Here is a 20,736-nt window from a genome sequence, read left to right as displayed (position 1 = left end):
AAGTTTTTATAAAATGATTTTGCATGTAACTTAAATTAATAACCTTTTATTTTCCTGTTTCATGCTTATATTTCAACATTTTATAGCAATATATCCTGCAAAATGAAATAGAGGTTTGCTTCATCGTGTTCTTAATTTGAAAATTCAGTTTTGATGACCGTTTTGTCATTGTCTTTCCTTTTCCTAATCTTAACTCAAACAGAACAATGAGAATGAAACCGCATTGCACTGTGCAGCACAGTATGGACACTCAGATGTGGTCGCCGTCCTCTTAGAGGAACTGACTGATCCCACAATAAGGAACAACAAATTTGAAACACCCCTCGACTTGGCCGCTCTCTATGGTCGCCTGCAGGTGGTCAAGATGTTAATAAATGCACATCCAAATTTGATGAGCTGCAATACCAAAAAACATACTCCTCTACATCTGGCTGCACGCAATGGACATAAGGCCGTAGTCCAGGTTTTGTTGGAGGCCGGCATGGAAGTGAACTGCCAGGTGGGTGAAATTTTAGTCTGTTGTGGACTCATTGTAGAATCATAGAGTAATAGAGTGCAAAATGAGGCCATTCAGCCCACTGTGCCATGCTGGCTCTTTGAAAGAGTTATCCAATTAGTCCCACTATTCTGCTTTTTCAGAATAACCCTGTATGTAAATATATCTCAAAGCAAATATTACCAAATCCTAGACATGCAGCAAATTCTCTGTAGTTTTTTCCCACTGTTCTTGACTTTCTTACTGGCAGTCATATATACAGGGTGGAACCTTCTGCTCTTGCTGGTGAGCTTGGAAGAGGGAGATGCATTTAATTAAATGCATCTCCCTCTTCCAAGCTCACCAGCAAGAGCAGAAGGTTTCACCCTGTATATATGCCTGCCAGAAAGAAAGTCAAGAACAGTGGGAAAAAACTACAGAGAATTTGCTGCATGGTGGCAGACCTGAGTCCCCGCTGTCTTCCTGCCTTCGCCAGAATAAGCTGTGGGCAGGAAGGCCCATGTCGACCTTCCTGTCCCGCTGCCAATTGAGGCCCTTAAGTGGCCAATTAATGACCACTTAAGGGTTTCATCCTGCTACCACTGGTATTAACCCAGCTACAGGCGGGCCTGTTGCCATGCGGCATACACAACAGCTGCAACTGTGCAGCCAGCTTGTCAGCTCAGTGCCTGACCAAGGGACTCAACATTGGGAAGTGGGGTGGTGAGGGGCACTGAGAGTCACCTGCCTTCCCTTGCTGTCGACTCCTCTGCACCCCTATACCTGTGACCCCCACCTCGTAAAACCCCTCCTGACATTACTTAACTCTGGCCTGGATTGCTCCATGATTCTGGGACTCTGGAGCCTGTCATTCCAGTAGCAGGCACCATCTCCCCATGGCGCTGAGCACAAGAGCTGCTGGCCTCTGATTGGCCAGCAATCTGGCCAATCGGTGAGACTTCCGCTTCCCAGGATCCTGATGCTAGGGGAAGGCCCCTGGTGGCCTTGCAACTATCTGAGTGGCGTGTGGCTTGGTGGGCCTTTCTGAAAAGAGGCAGCGCAGGTCTCTCGCTGGCTCTCCAGCTGGCAGGTGAGACCCCCAACATCTCAATGAGAATCCACCCACTGTTCCATTGGTGGGATGGTTGAGAACCAGAGGACACACATTGAAGGTTATTGGCAAAAGAAGCAATGGAGACATGAGGAAAACATTTTCATGCAGTGTGTGGTTAGGATCTTGATGCATTGCCTGAGTGTGCGGATGTAGCAAGGTATTCAAGACGGAATTGGATATTTATCTGAAAAGGATGAATGTACAGGGTTACACGGGAAAGACGTGGTGTGGCTCTCAGTGAATTGTCCTTACAGAGGGCCAGAACAGATACAATGGGCCAAATAGCTGCCTTCTTTGCCGTAACCGTTCTGTGATTCGATGGTAGTTATACTTCTGGATTTGTTTATAGTTTCTGATGTTCAGTGTAGCCGACATGAAGTAATTTAAATTATATTGATTACTTTTTGTAAACCGCTCTCAATTGTTAAACTAACTCTGCATGACTTTGGACAATTTTGTGGTTTCAGGTTTACCTATCTTAAATTTATTTGCATGCATCAAAGTTTCATATGAGATACTCATCATTTTTCCATTTTTCTACAATTTCTGTGATGTAAAGTGTTTAAACAATGGATGGGCAATCTGGCAAGTAATAACAGTTCTGTGGTAGTTTTACTGTTTGTCAGAAAATTGAGCATACTATCACAATCTCTGTTCGTAAAAATAGTGAATGCTTGAAGATACTATTAAATGGCTGTCAACTGCAGCCTGTCTATACAGACTTTCAAAATTGTGCACTATTGCGAATGCCTTTTAAAACATTTCACCGTGATAGGTCACTCTCAATACCTTTATATTGGATATCACCTGATGGGGAAAATGACAACTCAGTAAGTTAAAGAAGTGAATTATGTGCATAGAAACAAATTGACCTCCGAATATTGCATAGACTGATTATCTGCAAGGTCTCCAGTAGCAGCAAACAAACTTTTTTCCAGTTAAATTCCTGGAAATGGCGTGGCATGGGAGATTTCCTTTGTTTGACATCATCAATTTCCAATCATTGAAGGAAACAAGACAGGAAAAACCTTTCTGAATAAGGCGAGGCTTTTGCATCCTGTGCATCCATTTTGTACAAAAGGCAACACATCACTTGCTGGTAAAAGCTTTCTGTGGTTTAGCCCTCTTTTAAACCAATTATCTCAGTAACCGCTTTTGCTTAAGAAAGCTGTAAGTAGATTTGCTGATATGTGTAAAGCTGTAAAAAAAGACTAAATAACCAAAACCACAAAGGGATGTACTGAACTACAAAATACTCCAGGCACACTCATTTTCAAACTCTGTGCAATTACTTACTGCGATAACTTTTAAGACAACACTATCTGATTTGTGCAACCAGCCTGGAAATGCCCAAGGAGCAAGAGGTAATGCTTTTGGTTAAAGCTAGCATTGGTATTTTGAAGTACTGACTTTACTTTTTCAGTAAAGGCTGTATGTTTACAGGAACAGTAGAATATGAACAAAATATGTTCTTGAATCCTAGAATAGCTTTGAATGTTTCTAGCAGAGTTCAGTGTTACAAAAATGGGACAGATGAATGACGCTAATAATTTGTTCCATTAATTAAAAATTCAATATATTATCAATTCTGCTGTATGTTGAGTGCAGTGTTACAAATAATCCACATGTGTGCTTTGTAGACTGAGAAGGGTAGTGCGCTTCATGAAGCTGCCTTGTTCGGAAAGCTGGATGTTGTCCGAATTCTACTGGAAGCAGGTAAGATTTAATTATCTCCCTTGTTATGTTTATATTTCCCACTAGAACTTCCTTTTGACAGTTTAAAAGCATAAAGGGAAAATGTCTTTTTTTCCCATACATAAGTGACTGAAATTTACAGGGATATACCCGTTTATTTTAAATATAGGCTTTGAGCTTCCCATTTTAAAAAAATTGGACATGTAAGTAATTAGCACTTAGCAACTTGTGTTGTTGCTACTTCAAATAGTAGTTGTCCTGTTCTTGTTTTTTTACAGGAGGTGTGTTGGGTACTGCATTAAACTTAATCTGGTGCCCCATTTCTGATAATAATAGCAAAGGCATGGTGTTTGGGTTCCAATATTTCTTAATTCCAATGAAAAGTAGATCATTTTATATGGATTAATGCCCTTGATAAAAATGCAGTTATTAATACATTCATTACTGATATCGCACAGTGTTGTTTTAAACACTATAAGGAACTGCTCTTTTGATATGATTGCATTTTAAGAGTGTAAAGTCAATTTAATCTTTTATTGAAAGATCTTTATCTTATTATGACTCTGCATAATATTGTGTAATACAAAATTATATACCATCAAGCACAATTGAAAACTTATGTGATACATCATTCTATTCATAAAATAGGTTTCTAAACTGGCTGAGACACCACAGTTTGAATAAATGTATGAAATATTAGAACGGATAGGTTAAAGCCTATGCTGCTAACTTTGGCAAAGATTACACTATCTTCAGTTGTGAAAGTCCTGGAAAACTGATTCAAATTCCCAACAACACCACAGTAGAATAGAGTATACATCTTTTCAAAATTCCAGTGTCCAACAGGGTATGAGTTCATAGCTTGAGTTTTGGCGTTTGCTATTAATAAAATTAATAACAGATGCTTCCACGTCATTTGAGGCAGAAATAAATGGAATTTAGTGACTTTTTTATACATGTTTTGAATGATATTTTAGGGCCTATAGATAGTCCCATTCAAAAATGAAACAGCCCAACACAAAATGGTAGCTCTCAAAATGTTGTACTAATATGACCCGAATGACCTTACATTGGAGATAACGGTGAATTGTGCAACTATTTGTACAAGAAAAGGACAACTCAACACACTCAAACCTGGTGATAGAGGGCCAGATTTCCTGAGTCCCCACAATATGAGTGTACTTCTTATGATTTTCAGCCCCTTGACAGTCAAAGATGAAAGATTGTAAGCAACAATGAACCGTTTGGGTGCATTGTTGCCAGTGGTGTGAGGACTCTGAAAATTTTATTTAAATTCTCTCTCTCTCTCTTTTTCTCTCTCTCTCTCTCCTTTCTGTGTTTATGGTGTGGTTGCTTAATCCCTGTGGCACTATTATACAGAAGAATCTGAAATAAATTCCACAGTAGATAAGATCAACACTAGACTGGAATAAAAAAGAAAAAGATATTTTCTTGTTAGGAATTCATGTCATTGCAATAAACCCCAAAATATGTACAATTATAACAAAACTAGTGAAAAAAAAGGTGAAAGATGAGTGAAGAAAACATTCCTCAGTTGCATGATCAATGTAATGGGACTAAGGACGCTTTACCAACCGAAAGGTTAACAACCCCGTGGAATTTTTGACACTGAAAACATCACCCTGAATAAAATAGTTCACGTTACAACTGGAAATGGATTTGGACAACCGCAAAAAGGAAAAAAAGGCATATCCACAGTGGAAGAAAGAACTGAAGAGTCATTTCTGAAAGGACCCCCAAATAATGTAAAAGGAGAGGAAGAAAATTACAGGAAACGAGAATAGGAATAAAAGTAAGACTGAGAAACACATGGCGATAGATCCAAGTAATTGCACCCCAAGGACCAACATTGACATACATATCAACTATCAGTATTTTAAGCTGAAAGACAGCATTTCAACCAATGTGCCAGCAAGTTTGAATTTCACAGGAAAACTCAAGTTTTGTCCAGTTGGTTTAAAAGTTGACAATATCCACCAGTTAGATCAGTTGGAACACAGGGCTGCTGTGTGTCAAAGCCAGTCAAATGAATATGTTAGAGGGACTGCAGCATGTTAGAATGAATCAATCCAACGTGATTTTCTCTGATTTTAGATGCACAGTCATGAGGCAGAAAAGTTCTGAAATAAGCTATGGTTTTTGAGAGCTGCTGATTTAAGTTAATTTGAGTTCCAATTTTAACCTGGAGTGGAATTTACAATGGGGTAGGACAAGCAACAAAAACCTCTACCTCACCTCGGCAGCATTAGGCCAAGGCAATTTTAACTCCTGGGCTTCATCTGCATTCTGTCACCAGGGAGCCAATAGGCAAGCTGAAGCAGAGATTTGGGCTACACTAAAGAGACACTCACTGGCAGACAAGGGGTAATATGGAGAGTCTTGCAGGAGGGAAGGTGGGGTGATGGTGGAACCTGGAACAGAAATGGCCTCAACTGCTTCCTTTGGGAAGTAAAAGCACATGCTTTAAATGCATTCTCTTTTCTGGAACCTCTTGCCCCTGACTTCATCTGGCAGGAAAGCTACAGTAGTTTCTCGCTCAGGCTGCAGTTAAAATTATAGTCAGGGCTTGATTACATCATTAAATCCTGATTTCTATAATTAAACAATGTTCTCAGCATTTTCAGGCAGCTGTCTTTGGTGCTTGCCCAAAAAAAGCGGGTTCAAATTGAAAAGGGTGAGACATCAGAGGCACCTGTCTGAGTTTAACCATACACTTACTTGGTTGACACTGGGTGGATAGGGTTAAAATCATCCCTTTAGTGTTTAGTCTTACAAATAAGTTGTTAAAGTTTTAAAAAATCAACTTTCCTTAAGGCCAGCTGCACCCGTTTTTTTGAGTTCTGTGGTGTTGGGAATTTGTTTGTGTTACAGTATATCAACAAAGGCTTCAGTCCTGGCCCTGTTTTAATAATGAGTTCCAACACACAGTCAAAAACGCTTGTGGTTTTGTTTATGATTCGATGAACCTTCACGCTCAAGACCATGCATTAAGATTGCTGATGCAAAGTACACACGTTTTAGCCAATTGCACTAAGCCCTCCAGTGATGCTCCCTTCTTCACCTCCCAACTTTAGGCTGCAACTTTGTCCCATTTCTAGCTGCATTACCTCATGGGCACCTACATTTCATAGCCCTTCACTTACTTTCAGGACCGATCAAAATGTCCCTACAGGTCTGCTAAATATTCTGATCGCAAAGCTGCATGCACAACCTCAATGTTTGGGGTTATGGGGGGTGGGGGAGAGGGGGCGTAGGGGTGGTGGCGGTGGCGGATGAGTGGTTGAAGTGTTTTAGTTCTGTACTTACCCAAATGTTAGACTAGGTTTTAATTTGCCTTACGTTTCTTGAGTAACTATTCAGTTAAGCACCATGGAACTGTCTGAAGAAGTTTCCCACTCTAGCTCAGAGTTGGCAACGTTCATGGAGGGTCCTGGGGAGCAGGGGAATTGCCCATCGGAAGTTGAAACTTCCTGGGCAATTCCCAGAGGTCACAGGTCAAGACTTCCACAGGGTCCCAAAGCACATCTTCGGTAGTATGTCCAGTCTCCAATAATCCAGAGACCAGAAGATTTGAACCAATGTGCGTTTTGACCCTCTGGACAGACATTTTTTCCAACCTTTCACTTTCAGACTCTTCAACTACAGAAATAATCCTATAATTGAATACAGAGCATGTAACTTTTTTTGTTGTAAAATAAATTTCTCAACTATTTCTCAAATTTGATCAGTAACATTGGGAATCAATTAACTGGCTATGTTTAAGCCTTTCTGTCATTGTGCTACTCTGAATTTGGAAGTAAAATAGATCAGGCTTTGAATTCCCATACTCAGGATTTGATTACAATGTACTGTTGTGATGTGTTGTCTCAACCTGTTTGCGTGTGAATGCAGCACTGAATTTTGTTTGATAATTTTAATAGCATTTTTCAATTTGTTTATACATTTGTGATGAAGGCCCCTTTAATATCATTCAGTAATCAGGGAATTTGCCTGCTTGTACCTTCTGCATTAGCAGTGATCAACATCCACAGGAAAATATGAGAAGTGACAATCACCAAGGCTGTCAGTCAGATACATCTGAGAATACAAAATTGCTTGTTCCTACAAACACCTTTCCATCTACTTTGGAATTTTATTAAACTGTTCAGATATATAATGGCTTTCCTTTCCAATGTGAGAAAGAAAGAATGTTATATCTTTCACACCCTCAGGACACGCCAAATTGCTTTACAACCAGCGAGTGAATTGTAAAGTGCAGGCACATGTTTGCACAGCAAGGTTCCACAACCAACTATGAGATAAATGAACACTTAGTTTGTCTTTAGTGGTATCAATTCAAAAATAAACGGTGTCCAGGGTGCTGGGAAAGCTCACTTTTTTTTATTATATTTGTTCATGGGATGTGGGTGTCACTTGCTAAGCCAGCATTTATTGCGCATCCCTAATTACCCTTGAGAAGGTGGTAGTGAGCCACTTTCTTAAACCACTGTAGTCCATGGGGAGTAGGAACACCCACAGTGCTGTTAAGAAGGGAGTTCCTGGATTTTTACCTAGTGACCGTGAAGGAATGGAGATATAGTTCCAAGTCAGGATGGTGTGCGACTTGGAGGGAACCTGCAGGTGGTGGTGTTCCCATGAATCTGCTGTCTTGTCTTTCTAGGTAGTGCAGGTCGCAAGTTTGGAAAGTGCTATTGAAATTGTCCCATTAGATTTTTGCATCCAACTGAGGAAATGCCATGCTAAATTTAACTACTTGTTTGAAAGATGGCACCTCCAGCAATGCCGCACTCCCCTTGAAGTATTACCTATGTTATCTGCTCAAGTCATGAATTTGAGCTTGAACCCAGAACCTGATTTGAGCCAAAAGTGCTACCAACTCAGCCAAGTGATGTTGAATCAGCTAACTTTCAATCAAGGCACAGTCATGGCCATCTATCTCTGAGTAACCAAAAGGCCTTGGACAAAGGCGAATGTGACAGTGATCCAATTCTGTCTTCAAGAATGTAGTGCTGGTTGGTATTATTGTAGGTTCATATTGTTTCTTCTAAAAAAAATAGAAATTTTATTTGCTAATTTCAGCATGGACCAGATGGGTAAAATGGTTTCCTTGTGCTGTTAGGACTCGTATGATTTGTCAGGGGTTAGATTCACACTGGAAGGAGATGGGCCTCATAAAATTGTATGAAAACACTTAAACCTGCTTTTCTTCTCATAAAAATTAAAACAGACACTCCAATGTACAACTGAGGGAGTCGTATGCTGCCTGAGGTGCCATCTTTTAGATGATACCTTAAACTGAGGCCCCATCTGTCTGCTCAGGTGGATGTAAAGGATCCCATGGCACTATTTTGAAGAAGAGCAGGGGAGTTATAGTCAGCGTTCCCGGCCAATATTCATCCCTCAAACAACATCACAAAAACAGATTTTCTGCTCGTTATCACATTGCTGCTTGTGGGATTTTGTTTTGTGCTAATTGGCTCCCAGAAGGAAAAAACCAGTTCGGACCAGTGCTCTTATTCCACAGTTTTTACTGGTGTTCCATTCTAAGGTATACAAGACCAGTTCAGACCAGTATTTTTAATTTCCCAGTTTTTACTGTTTTTTACCTTCTGGGCTGCCTTGCTTCCTACAATACAACTGTGACAACACTTCAAAAGTGCTTCAGTGGCTGTAAAACACTTTGAGACATCTGGTGGTCATGAAAAGCACTATATAAATACAAAATCTTTTTCTTCCTTTTATTTAAGACATCTGTGATCCTGTAATGAAAAGCTATAGAAATACAATCTGTTCCAAAATGACAGAAAATATGCCAAGCATACTAAAGTCCTTAGGGGCATTAGAAATCCCGCCTTAACTGATTCCTGAGCAAAGGCTGGGAACGACAAGTCCCAGTATGCCCCAAGAGTTTTTGCACATGCGTGGATTGGGACCAGGCTGCACATGTGCAAGTCCAGCGTTTTAGAGATCTTCAGGTTGGGGGACAAGTGTCCATGGGTGCCTGCGTGGGAGAAAATGGCGCAAAAACCCAATCAAGGGACCAGGAATGGGGTGCCATACCAGAGGAGTATAGGTATAGCCGACAGGGAGAGTTCCCAAAGGGGGAACTTCGGGAGGGAACTCGGGGCAGGAGGCAGGGAGAGGTCCCAGAGAAGGACAAAACCAGGGAAGGAGCGACCAGGAGGAGGAGCAAACTGGTCGAAACCACTGGGGAGAGGAGCAAAGAAAGAGGCTTCAACTAATGGAGGTGCTGCAGTTGACACACTCCAAGTAGGAAGGAATCGGGAGAAGCCCTCGAGAGTGAAAAGGTAGTGAAAAGTTGATGACTCTATGCTGGGGACTATTGGGGCAAAGGAAATCTTTTGGAGCAGTAGTGTTCTGCTCGGCATGGCTGAAGAGCTGAAGTTGTGCTTGTGAATTGGTGCTGGAGTGCAGATTCAGGATTCTAGGGGAACAGACTCTTGGGAGGCCAGATTGAAACCCTGAGAGATGAGCAGTCATTGAGCTAGGTTAAGTTGGAGTGACTTTTGGAGGGAATTCTGAGGCTAGATCTGCGAAAGGGAAGAGTGAAGACTTGCAATTCCTCATAAGGAAGACAAAGCTTCAACTTGATTGATGGACTCGATGTTTACTGATGGTCTGGGTGTGTCACTGAGAAATCGATGGGATCCGTCTTAGTCGCATTTGCCATTTACTGACCTGTGTAAAGTGTTATACCACAGTTTGCCTGTTAAATCACGTTTACCTCATATTAATCTTGAATGTTAGAGTATAAAGTAGATATTGTAAATTGTTTTAACTTTCAGAACTTGTATAGTAAAGTTTATTTGCTCAAAAACCGTGAAATTATGCGGCTTTATTCTCTTAGTAACTGGAATCTCAAACTTTGTCTAGTTCAAACAAAAAGTTACTGGTCCCTAACTAGATCTTAACAAAAACCAGGGGGTCTCGTGCAAGATCGTATCAGGAGGAATCTACCCACGGACCTGTCTTAAGAAATAAATTTTATGCCTTCAGTAGTTATATCACCTTCAATAATTACGAAATCTGTCACTGCACTCATACACTTCTGTTTGCTTTAGTTTTCTTTCCCCTCAATGTTAGCGTTCAAATGTTACGTAAATCTGTAGCTTGAATGATCCCAAGCTTATGTCCTAATGTATTTTCAGTCTAACACTTTGTCTGATTGCGGTATGAGGCGTATATTCAGCAATGTAACTGAGCTGACCGCTTTCTTAGTGTAAATTGCCTTTTCTTATGCCGTTGGTCATTTTTGTTGGCTTTCTAACTTGACGTTGTATGCAAGGTGTTAGTTCACTGACATGAGTTGAAAAGCCCTAATCAAAAGAAATCACAGAATTCAGTGTCGAATTTTAAACCAGCAACGATGGCCCCATATTTTGCGGTCAGCAGTTAAGCAGGGGGAAATGGTTAACTCATTTCTTGTTGAGATGGTCATTGCCTGGCACTTGTGTAGTGCGACTGTCACTTGCCACTTATCAGCCCAAGTGTGAATGTTGTCCAGTTGCATTCAAGCATCAATTGCTTCAGTGGACTGAATTTTACCAGCCACCTGGGAAGGGGGTGGGGGGGACCCATAAAATGGCAAGGGAAGGCAGGAAGTTAAGTGCTGCCATCTTCCTGCCACCATGCCATTTTGTCAAGGGCGGGTAAGGTGGCAGCTAGCCCGCTCATCCAGAGGCCAGTTGAGCCACTATGTGGCTGATGAATGACCACTCCTAGCAATTACTGGCATTTTACCGGCAGCAGGTGGATCGTCCATCTTATGGAGTGATTGTTAGGTAAACCCCGGTGGCCTCCCAGAGGGCTCAGGGTTGGCGGGGTGGCCTTCCTATTAGGGTACTCTTTGGCCTCAACAACAATGCCCCCCCCTGTGGCAATGGTGCCTTCTGCCCTCACCAAACCCCTCCCTCACTGCCAGCTGCCCCCGGACCCCTCATACCTGGTTGGGAGGGTGGAGACTTTCCATGACAAACATTCCTTCCAGATGCACTTTCTGCAGAGGCCACAACTTCCAGTGGCCTTGCTGAAACTGCTGAGCTGCCGGCCCCCTGATTGGCTGGCAGTTCCTAGGGTTTGGTGGCTGACCTTAACAAGGACACCAGCCCCGATGGCAACCAATGCGTTGCTGGACTCCTGCAATATGTGGTTCTGGGACCTGCAGATGGAACATCTGGCTAGTGTCTGAGGAGTTGTGAATGGTACCGAACACCGTTCAATCAATAGCAAACATCTCCACTTATAATGGAGGGAGGGCAATGATGAAGCAGCTAAAGATGGTTGGGCCTGATAAACTACCCAGAGCAATTCCTGCTGCGATGTCCTAGGGCTGAGATATTTGGCTTCAAACAACTGTAGCCATCAGCCTTTGTGCTAGGTGTGACTCCAACCAGTGGAGAGATTTCCCCCGATTCATATTGATCTCAATTTTGCTAGGTTCCTTGATGCCACACTTGGTCAAATGCTGCTTTGATGTTAAGGGCTGTCACACTCACCCTGCCTCTGGGATTCAACTCTTTTTTGCATATTTGGACCAAGGGGGTCAGGAGCTGAATGGGCCTGGCAGAACTCAAAATGTGTGTCAGTGATATTGCTGAGGAAGTGCCGCTTGATAGCGCTGTCACCGACACCTTTCATCGCTTTGCTGATCAAGAGTGGACTGATGGGATGGTAACTGGCTGGATTAGACTTTTCCTGCTTTTTGTGGGCAGGACATAGCTGGGCAATTTTCCAGATAGGTAGATGTCAGTGTTGTAGGAAACGAGCACTAAAATAAATCTAAAATCTTTTAGGTAGACCAACTTAGAGATTGGAAAATGCACATAGGATGCAGGTAGAATCCATATTATTCTGAAAATCTTTTTTCTTAATTTTTAAAAAAATTAGCTTAAAAATCTACTAGTTAAGCATTTGCAGATGATACGAAACATATAAGTGTTGTGAACTGTGAGGAGGATAGTATAGTCAAAAGGACGTAGACAAGTAGATGGGATGGGCAGACAAGTGGCAGATGAAATTCAATGCAGAGAAGTATGAAATTATTAATTTTGGTTGGAAGAACATGGAGACACAATATAAAATAAAGGGTACATTCTAAAGCGGGTGCAGAGCAAAGGGTCTTGTATATGAGCATAAATCATTGAAGGTGCCAGGACAGGTTGAGAAAACAGGTAATAAAGTATCGTAGGCTTTATTAATAGGAACATAGAGGACAAAAGCAAGAAGGTTATGTTTAGCTTGTATAAAACATTGACTTGGCCTCAGTCAGAGTATTGCATCCAGTTCAGGGCACCATACATTAGGAAAGATGTGAAGACATTAGAGTGAGTGCAAAAGAGATTTACAAGTATGGTTCCAAGGATGAGGAACTTTAGTTACGTAGATTGATTGGAGAAATTGGGACTATTTTCCTTGGAGAGGAGGAGATTGAGAAGAGATTTGATAGAGATATTCAAAATCATGAGTGGTGTGGACAGAGTAGATCAGGAAAAACTGTTCCCACTGGTGGAAGTATTGAGAATGAGAGGACACAGATTTGAGGTAATTGACAAAAGAAGCAATGGAGATATGAGGAAGAAACCTTTTCATGCAGAAAGTGGTTAAGATCTGGATAGTGCTGTCTGAAAGTCTGGTGGAGACAGGTTCAGTCCAAGCATTCAAAAAGGAATAAAAGCAGAAAATGCTGGAAACACTCAGCAGGTCTGGCAGCATCTGTGGAGAGAGAAACAGATTAACGTTTCAAGTCCGTGTGACTTCTTCAGAACTAATGAGAAGTAGACACGTGATGGATTTTATACTGTTTATGAGGGGGCATAGCAGGTGGAGCAAAATATCGCTCTCATGCCCTCATGCCCAGATGTCCATCCTTGGCCTGCTGCAATGTTCCAGTGAAGCCCAACGCAAACTGGAGGAACAGCACCTCATCTTCGATTAGGCACTTTACAGCCTTCCAGACTTAGCATTGAATTCAACAGCTTCAGGTCATGAACTCTCTCCTCCATCTTTACTCCTTTCTTAATCCAATTTTAAATTTCTAATTTTTTTTCTTTTATTAATATATATATTTTTTATTTTTATCCTTTTTGTCCAGCCTCCACCACCTCCCCTGCTCCACAGTGCCATCTGTCACTTGTTTCTATGTTGTGCTTTATCAGAATGCTGACACTTGTTCTGCTATTAACACATTTTGCTATCTTGCTTTTATGCCACTATCAGCACCTTCTTTAGTCTTTAACACCACCATTAACATTCCCTTTGTCTTGTGTCCATGACATCTTTGTCGATTTCGCCTGAGCTTCCACCTATCCCTGACCTTCTGTTTTGCTCCACCTGCTCCACCCTCCCAAACAGTAGAAAATCCATCACATTTCTATTTCTCCTTAGCTCTGAAGAAGAGTCATACGGACTTGAAACGTTAACTCTGTTTCTCTCTCCACAGAGGCTGCCAGACCTGACTTTTTCCAGCATTTTCTATTTTTATTTCAGATTTCCAGCATCTGCAGTATTTTGCTTTTATCCTAGCGTTCAAGAGGAAATTGGATTATTATCTGAAAATGGACAATGTGCAGGGTTATGGGGAGAAGGGGGTGAATGGCACTGGGCGCATTGCTCATTCAGAAAGCTGGTGCAGACGTGATGAGACGAATGGCCACCTCCTGTGCTGTAACAATTCTGCGATTCTGTGATTTAATAATAACCCCACAATTGCAAAATTATTTCTTCAGGGTCAGTTCCATTGTTCATTTAAAAAAATCTCATCACTGTTTAAAAACCCAGTTGTACCTGATTGATCAAGTGTAACTTTTTACGGCGATGTGGTTAAGGGGTTTCAACAGCAATGTGGGAGTGAGAAAGTTGAAATTCTCAGTGATTTCAGTGATTGCCAGCTTTGGGATGTTCACAGTGCAGCCTGGGATGGAGCTTGAGTTACAGACCACAAATACAGGATTTCCAAACTAATCTGTGTGTGCCTGACATCCTTATGTCATGGTCAGTTTCAGAGGGGTAATGACAATGAACGTTGACAGTTTTCAGTCAACCACCCATTCCCTGCAAAATTCAACATGACCTGTTTAAATCCTAAGGGAACCTGTACCTCCCATAGCAAAATCTAGTGCCAATAAATCCACAAGACCCATATAAGGATGGCAGTGGAAAGTAACATCCATCATGCATTAACAAAAACTGAGGGCTTTTGTTTGAACCGAATGATGTTTTGCAAAGCTGATAAAGGCTTGAGGGAGTGAGTTGAGGTCTTGGAACAGTTTGTGCACTGAGGGAAATGAAGTGGAAACCCAGTATATCAACATATCATAAAATGAGTCCACAATAAATTTTTAAAAAGTGGAAATTTTGTTGTCGGCAATGCTGTGTCAAGAAAGCAAAACTGTTTGCTAGTCAGGGACATTTGACTTCCCAGCTCCTGTATCTTAAGCCATCGTTAATGTCAGTTTAAATCACAATAGTGGCCATGCATAGCTTTCTAAAGTTAATACCATCCTGAGGAAATGTATTAACCTGTTCATAATAAAATAGCTCCTGTCACAAAACACTCAAACTAAGTGGGCTTTGATACTAGTTGATTGTTGCTAGTAGTTTATTGTTCTTGAATAAATATCAAAGTAGTCAGGTAAAGTTGTTTGTAAATCACTTCAACCTACTAGCTTTCCCAAGCTATTTTATATCACAACTGTTTTCTTGAGGTACATATAAATTTATGATAGCAAATAGGCATATATTAATTACTTTACTGCAATAATTTCCTCCTCATTGGACAATGTTAAGACGTGGCCCGTGAAACTGAAAAATTCCAAACCAAAGTGTCCTGCTTCAACCCCCAACATAGGATTTTAAATATTTTTATTATTGCGTATTGGAATGTGTTGGATAGTATAGTGGTTATTTTTATCCTTCTTGGGATTTGGGCCTTGGTGGTGAGAGCTTGTTGCCTAACCCAAATTGACTTGAGAAGGTGGTGGTGAGCTACCTTCTTAAACCATTGCAGTCCATGTGGTGTCGGTACACTCACAGTGCTGTTAGGAAGGGAGTCCCAGGGTTTTGACCCAGTGACAGTGAAGAAACAGCGATAGTTCCAAGTGAGGATGGTGTGTGGCTTGGAGGAGAACTTCCAGCCGGTGGTGTTTCCATGCGTTTACTGCCCTTATCCTTGTAGGTCATAGAGATCGTGGACCTGAAAGATGCTGTTGAAGAAGCCTTGGCGGGCTGCTGCAGTGCATCTTATATATTATACACACTGCTGCCTCTATGCATCGGTACTGGATGGAGTGCTGATCAAGCGGGTGCTTTGCCTTGAATGGTGTCGAGAATCTTGAATGTTTTTGGAGCTGCATTCATGCAGACAAATGGATGAGGCAAATCATATTCCTAACTTGTGCCTAGTAGATGGTGGACAGGCTTTGGGGAATCAGGAGAAATTTGCATATTGTTATTTCGCCTCTGAAACCTGGGGTTAAATCAAATCTAAACTGACAGGATAAAACTTTTCATCTGTTTACTACCTTTAAGGCTTGAAATGAGCCTGATCAGCCTGAATTCAGTTTCCAATAAGCCCTCATTTTTACTCAGAAAAGCAACAAGGTGGATATATGAATGTCACACCGGTACAATTATTGGTTCTCTTGTGAGGCTAGTGTTATGATCAGGCAGGGAGAGGTCAAATGGACCCCCTCCTTTTCTCTCCTTGTTTGACTGCAAGAAGTTTTTTTTTAAGGAAGGATATACTTGCCAATTCCGTGAGCGTTTAACTGTTTGCGTGTTATGACCATAAAAGACATGATCAGGCACCTTTCTTGAGTTTCTAAAAAGAGGAGGATAGCTTTTATTTATTTTTTGATCCCAGTCTAAGGAAAATGAAATCTTACTGAATTTCACACAAATACACACATACTCAAAGGTCACACACAAATAGTTACAGAGTGGGAGAAGATAGATTAAGTATTTGAGTCCAGGTAAATTAAAGGGGTTTACAACTCTTGAAGGTTGGTGATTTGATTGACTTCAGGATGAATTTGGTGGCATCGTTGCTTTCAGCCTCGAGGTGGTTTGAAGTTGTAGACCGACAATGTTTCTGTTCTTTTGGAGACTACAGTGTTGGGTTGAGTTCTTCTCTGCGGCTTCTGGACAGTCAAAATCAGCAGAAAGGTTTCAAAAAACTTGCAAGCTGGGTGGATAGAGAGAGAGAGAGAGAAAATGAACCCACTCAGGGACTTGTTCCTTCAGTATCTCTTTGCTTAAAACACACAAAGGGTTGACTTGTTACATGACCTCTTTCCAACTGCCCAGGGATCCAAATAAGGCCGTGGTGAATGTATTCCAATTGTAACTTGATTAGATAATGACTGGGCTTTCCTTGCTCAGCCAGGCTCTGATTGTTCAATGATTATGTCTAATTGTTTGTTTCCACCCAATTGAGTACCCAGGTGATTGTCTGGACACTTTGCTAATAGGACTGAAGATTGCCCCCATTCACCCTCTTTCAAGTGTGACTTTTCAGACAGGTTGTCTCTATTTCAGTTGTTTTTTGGAATATAGAAGGTACAGTGATGCAAATGGGCAGCCATCTTTGACTATGATCCCATGTTACTGGAATATTGCTTTAGTCTTTTTAAAATTCAATTAGGAGTTTCCTGCCAGTAAATTCAAAAATCATTTTTTGATGCAAAGCATGGTTTCACAACACTAGGTATTTGCACATTTTTGGAGGAAAGGTACAATGGACCCTTACTTTTGGTTTTACAAGCACAAAATAGACCCAGCAAGGGTAAATTTTGGGGACCAATGCCTTTGCATAAGAATACCTGAAAGACAGCTGACCTGATATTAGCTTGGGCCTTTTTTTCAGATATTGGGGTGATTGTGTAAGCAGGCATGGGGCCCATTGTCTGGAGAATTTGAGCTGCCTTGAGCAAAGCAGGAGTCAGGCAACTCTCCTCATATTTTCCAGGCAAGACTGTACCTCACTTCACTCCTGTGCCATCTCCTAAAGACCACGCTAGCCCCGATCAATTGCTTTCGTTCTCTATCCAAATGGGGCCTAGCCTCAGGTTATTGTTAACAAGGCAAGTGGCCCAATGTTGATCTTTACAAAATGGGTGAACTTCATGTGGGGGCACAACAGAAATTCACCCAAAAAATTTTGATGTGTTCCAGGAACCAATTTCAGGCCTGCACATTTTTTTTCAGGCTTGTAAATGGGCCTAAGCGAATTTCCAAGTCGAGCATTCTTCACCAAGATTACTTTTACCAATCTTATTCTAAGACAAATGCAACCTTAATTTCATAAATTGAACAATTATCCTCTCAATATTTTCTCCTATTCTTCAATTAAGCATGTCAATTTATTATGAGGTTTCTGAGAATATTCTCTGATTAAATGAGAAACCTTTGCTGTAGGCTTAGAAAAATCAGTCACATTTGTGTACCATTCATTGTAGTTAAGCAATAATGCACTGAACAGAACTAAGAAAGATCTTTGCAACAAGTAGGAATAATAACTTCTCAAAAGGAGACCAATCATACAATCTCCTATCACCAATCCTAAGGTCAGAATGTGAACTCTTCTCTTAAATAAGTCTCTTAAATAAATTGTAATTCAGCCATCTGTTTATTCTTGCTGCAAACAATTGTTCGAAAGACAATGTATGATTAGATGCGTTCTGTTGTGCAGCCTGGTTCGATAGAAGTGAGGATTGAACAGGGGTCTATGACACCAAAGGGCTGATTCTGTGATGTGTTAGAAATGGAACTTTGCAAAACTATTGTTGCAATATTTTTATAAAGGTTGCTGAGAATAGTCAGTGGCATGGTTTGGATTAATAATTATGTATGTAATACACCTCACAAAGTTTCAGTTTCCCCAGTGGCTGAGTGAGTCTATCTAGTGTATACCTTAGCCATAAAAGCTAAGAGGACAATGGGTTCAATTACTGCCCAACTGAACTACCTGTGATTGGGTCACAGCACCTCTGGGATAGAAAGTAGAAAATTGGCCAAGGCTGCCACTCCTGATGGTTATCTTGACATCTAGTCTTGTTGCAGACACCAGAATGTTTGAAGACAATGCAGGCAAACCAGTTGTCAGGAATTGTTCCAAGGCTGAGAACTCAAGAGTTACCTCATGCCCATGCACTACTTAGGATTGTAGGTCACAGTGTAGGAAAAAAACTCTCCCTTTCTGAAACTATCTTTACTCTCCACCCTATCCCCTTTATTCTGACAATGTTCTCCCTTCTCTCCTGAAAGCATTGACTCCTTGGTGGAGTAAAGTTCCACGTGACCCTGGATCCTACCTGCTCATTCCTGGAATAGCCATTTTTCATGTGTGAACTTATACTGTGATTGGCAATAGGCATCCTTCAAATGATCCAGTGCAATGTGTATAGGCAGAATGTATACATGTATGCTCTGTAGAATACATACTTGATTTTATTTAAAATTAACATTATATAGTCCTAGTCCACGATATTATTAATGCTGAATATACCACAAGAAATCTTGCCCTAGATTTTTGGGTTGTAATAACAGCAAAACTATCAGGTTTCATTGTCATTAATCTGAAAGTGACAGCAAGTTCTAGCGGATATCCAGAATTTGCTGTCAGTAATTCCCTGCCCCTCTACTAGATGTGCTGAAGTCCCTACATATTGAGATCATCTTCGTATGCATACTAAGTCATAATTACTGATGAATCCCACCTCTTTGGCCCTGAAAAACTTATTTTACTATCATGGAATATTAAATTTCTCCATTCCATGATAAAAATCCCACATTTCTTTAAAATAATAAAATACAGTTTCTACCTTAATCCCATTTGTATGGCTCACTCTATTTTGCTTTCTACAAAAGTATAAGAACTATATGATAAAATGTCTTTGTTACTGTCTGGCTTGCTGTCAGTAAGAATTCTTCAATGTGATTAGCTGCTTAGCCTGCTTGCTGAGATCACTGTTGCTGGATTTCAGAGATCCCCTATAACGTTGACATTAGTAAAATCCATGCCACTGAGCTTGATAGATCTTTGTGGGCAGCTGTCTTTGATATAAACGGTTACTCCTGTCACTTGGCTGCTGCCTTCAAAATTTGGGCCATTGTCTTCTTCCATTTCACACCTTAACAAAGTTGTTTTCAATAATCTATTTAAAACCTGTGGTGTTATGATTCCTGCCAAAATGTGAACTGCATAGAGTGGTATAGATGAAGATTAGTAGTTCACTGTGACAGGCATAAGAAAGTGTCAAAGGTACGAAAAGACATTTGGCATCAAAATTAAATGTTCATACCCCAACTCATCCATCTTACTATGCAATTGTTTTGAATATCTTCAATGTTTTTGACTTTATTCTTTGTAATTCTATATAACTAAAATTGTGTGATGTTTATTCCAGGAATTGATGCAAGTATTAAGGACACACAAGAATGGACTGCATTAGACATTCTGAAAGATCACCCGTCCCAGAAATCACAACAAATCACCGCTCTTATACAAGGTAATGTGATCTTGTGTTATAAATTGAAATAATAGCACGTTGAGATTTTACAGACACACTGCTCAAGTTAAAAGAATTGTTTTAACTTTGAATACTTGTTGAACAATTCAGTCCTGCATTGAATATCATAAAAAATATCACCTAAAATTAAAAGAGAAATTTCATTTCACTAGAAAGTGGCTGTTTACCCATTCTAAGTGCAGGAATGAGCCATTCTGTTGATGAATCTCAATTGCCAACACCCCCTACTGTACATTTAAAGTGATGAGTAGTGTGGTACTGGGAAACTAACCTCACTAACAGAATGACATGTTGTGTTCTCATCATCCAGTTTTGGAAACAGTACACAGATGGTGGTGAGCTAAACATTGTTTTGGAGCTTCATAAAATACCAGTTCAATCCAGGGTTTTTATTTTAAAGTGAGATAGTTGTAGAACTTTAGCCTGAATCTTGTCCCTCTAAAGATTGTAAGTGCAACGTAGTGAAGAATGACCTGACAATTATCCATGATATTAGAGTACAGTCATAGCCATATCTTGGAAATGGTTCCAGTGGGTGCTAGTGCAGTCCCCGTGGTTTATAGTGGGAGCGTTCGTAAGTGTATGGAATATTGCCAAGGTCTTTGGCCCAGCAGAGAGAATTGTAATGTGCGTAAGCAACTTTGGCTTGAAAACCACTAGTCAGTTCAGAGCACCTGAACTGCTACTGTAGCTTTTATGAATGTCTCAGAAAGTAACATTTAATAAGGAGATAAAAAGAAGGAAATATAGTTGCTGAGTCTAGTTGGTCTGAAAGTCTCGAGTTGTGAAATAATATGCACAAAGCTTTTCTTTACCAATTTTCATTCAAACAAATGCTAGATGGCCATGGGCAGAAGGTGACCCGGAATAGCTGCTTGAGGTGT

The 20,736-nt window shown here is 40.7% G+C and overlaps 1 protein-coding gene across 13 annotated transcripts in view; it reads left to right on the top strand.

Moving 5' to 3' along the window:
- The window catches only part of anks1b (ankyrin repeat and sterile alpha motif domain containing 1B), an 865,501-nt gene that overhangs the window by 422,005 nt on the left and 422,760 nt on the right, over positions 1-20,736 (top strand). For 11 of the 13 annotated variants that reach the window (XM_041202975.1, XM_041202978.1, XM_041202973.1 and 8 more), the window contains 3 exons: positions 203-499; positions 3,230-3,305; positions 19,730-19,831. In XM_041202975.1, the coding sequence (XP_041058909.1) occupies positions 203-499; positions 3,230-3,305; positions 19,730-19,831 (475 nt within the window). Of the gene's footprint in view, positions 1-202; positions 500-2,604; positions 2,954-3,229; positions 3,306-19,729; positions 19,832-20,736 lie in introns of those variants that run through there. The other 2 variants (XM_041202982.1, XM_041202981.1) reach the window with 2 other exon arrangements.

Source organism: Carcharodon carcharias, chromosome 13 (genome assembly GCF_017639515.1).
Source record: "Carcharodon carcharias isolate sCarCar2 chromosome 13, sCarCar2.pri, whole genome shotgun sequence".
NCBI classification, from domain to species: Eukaryota; Metazoa; Chordata; class Chondrichthyes; order Lamniformes; family Lamnidae; genus Carcharodon; species Carcharodon carcharias.
This window is presented reverse-complemented; position numbering and strand designations above follow the sequence as displayed.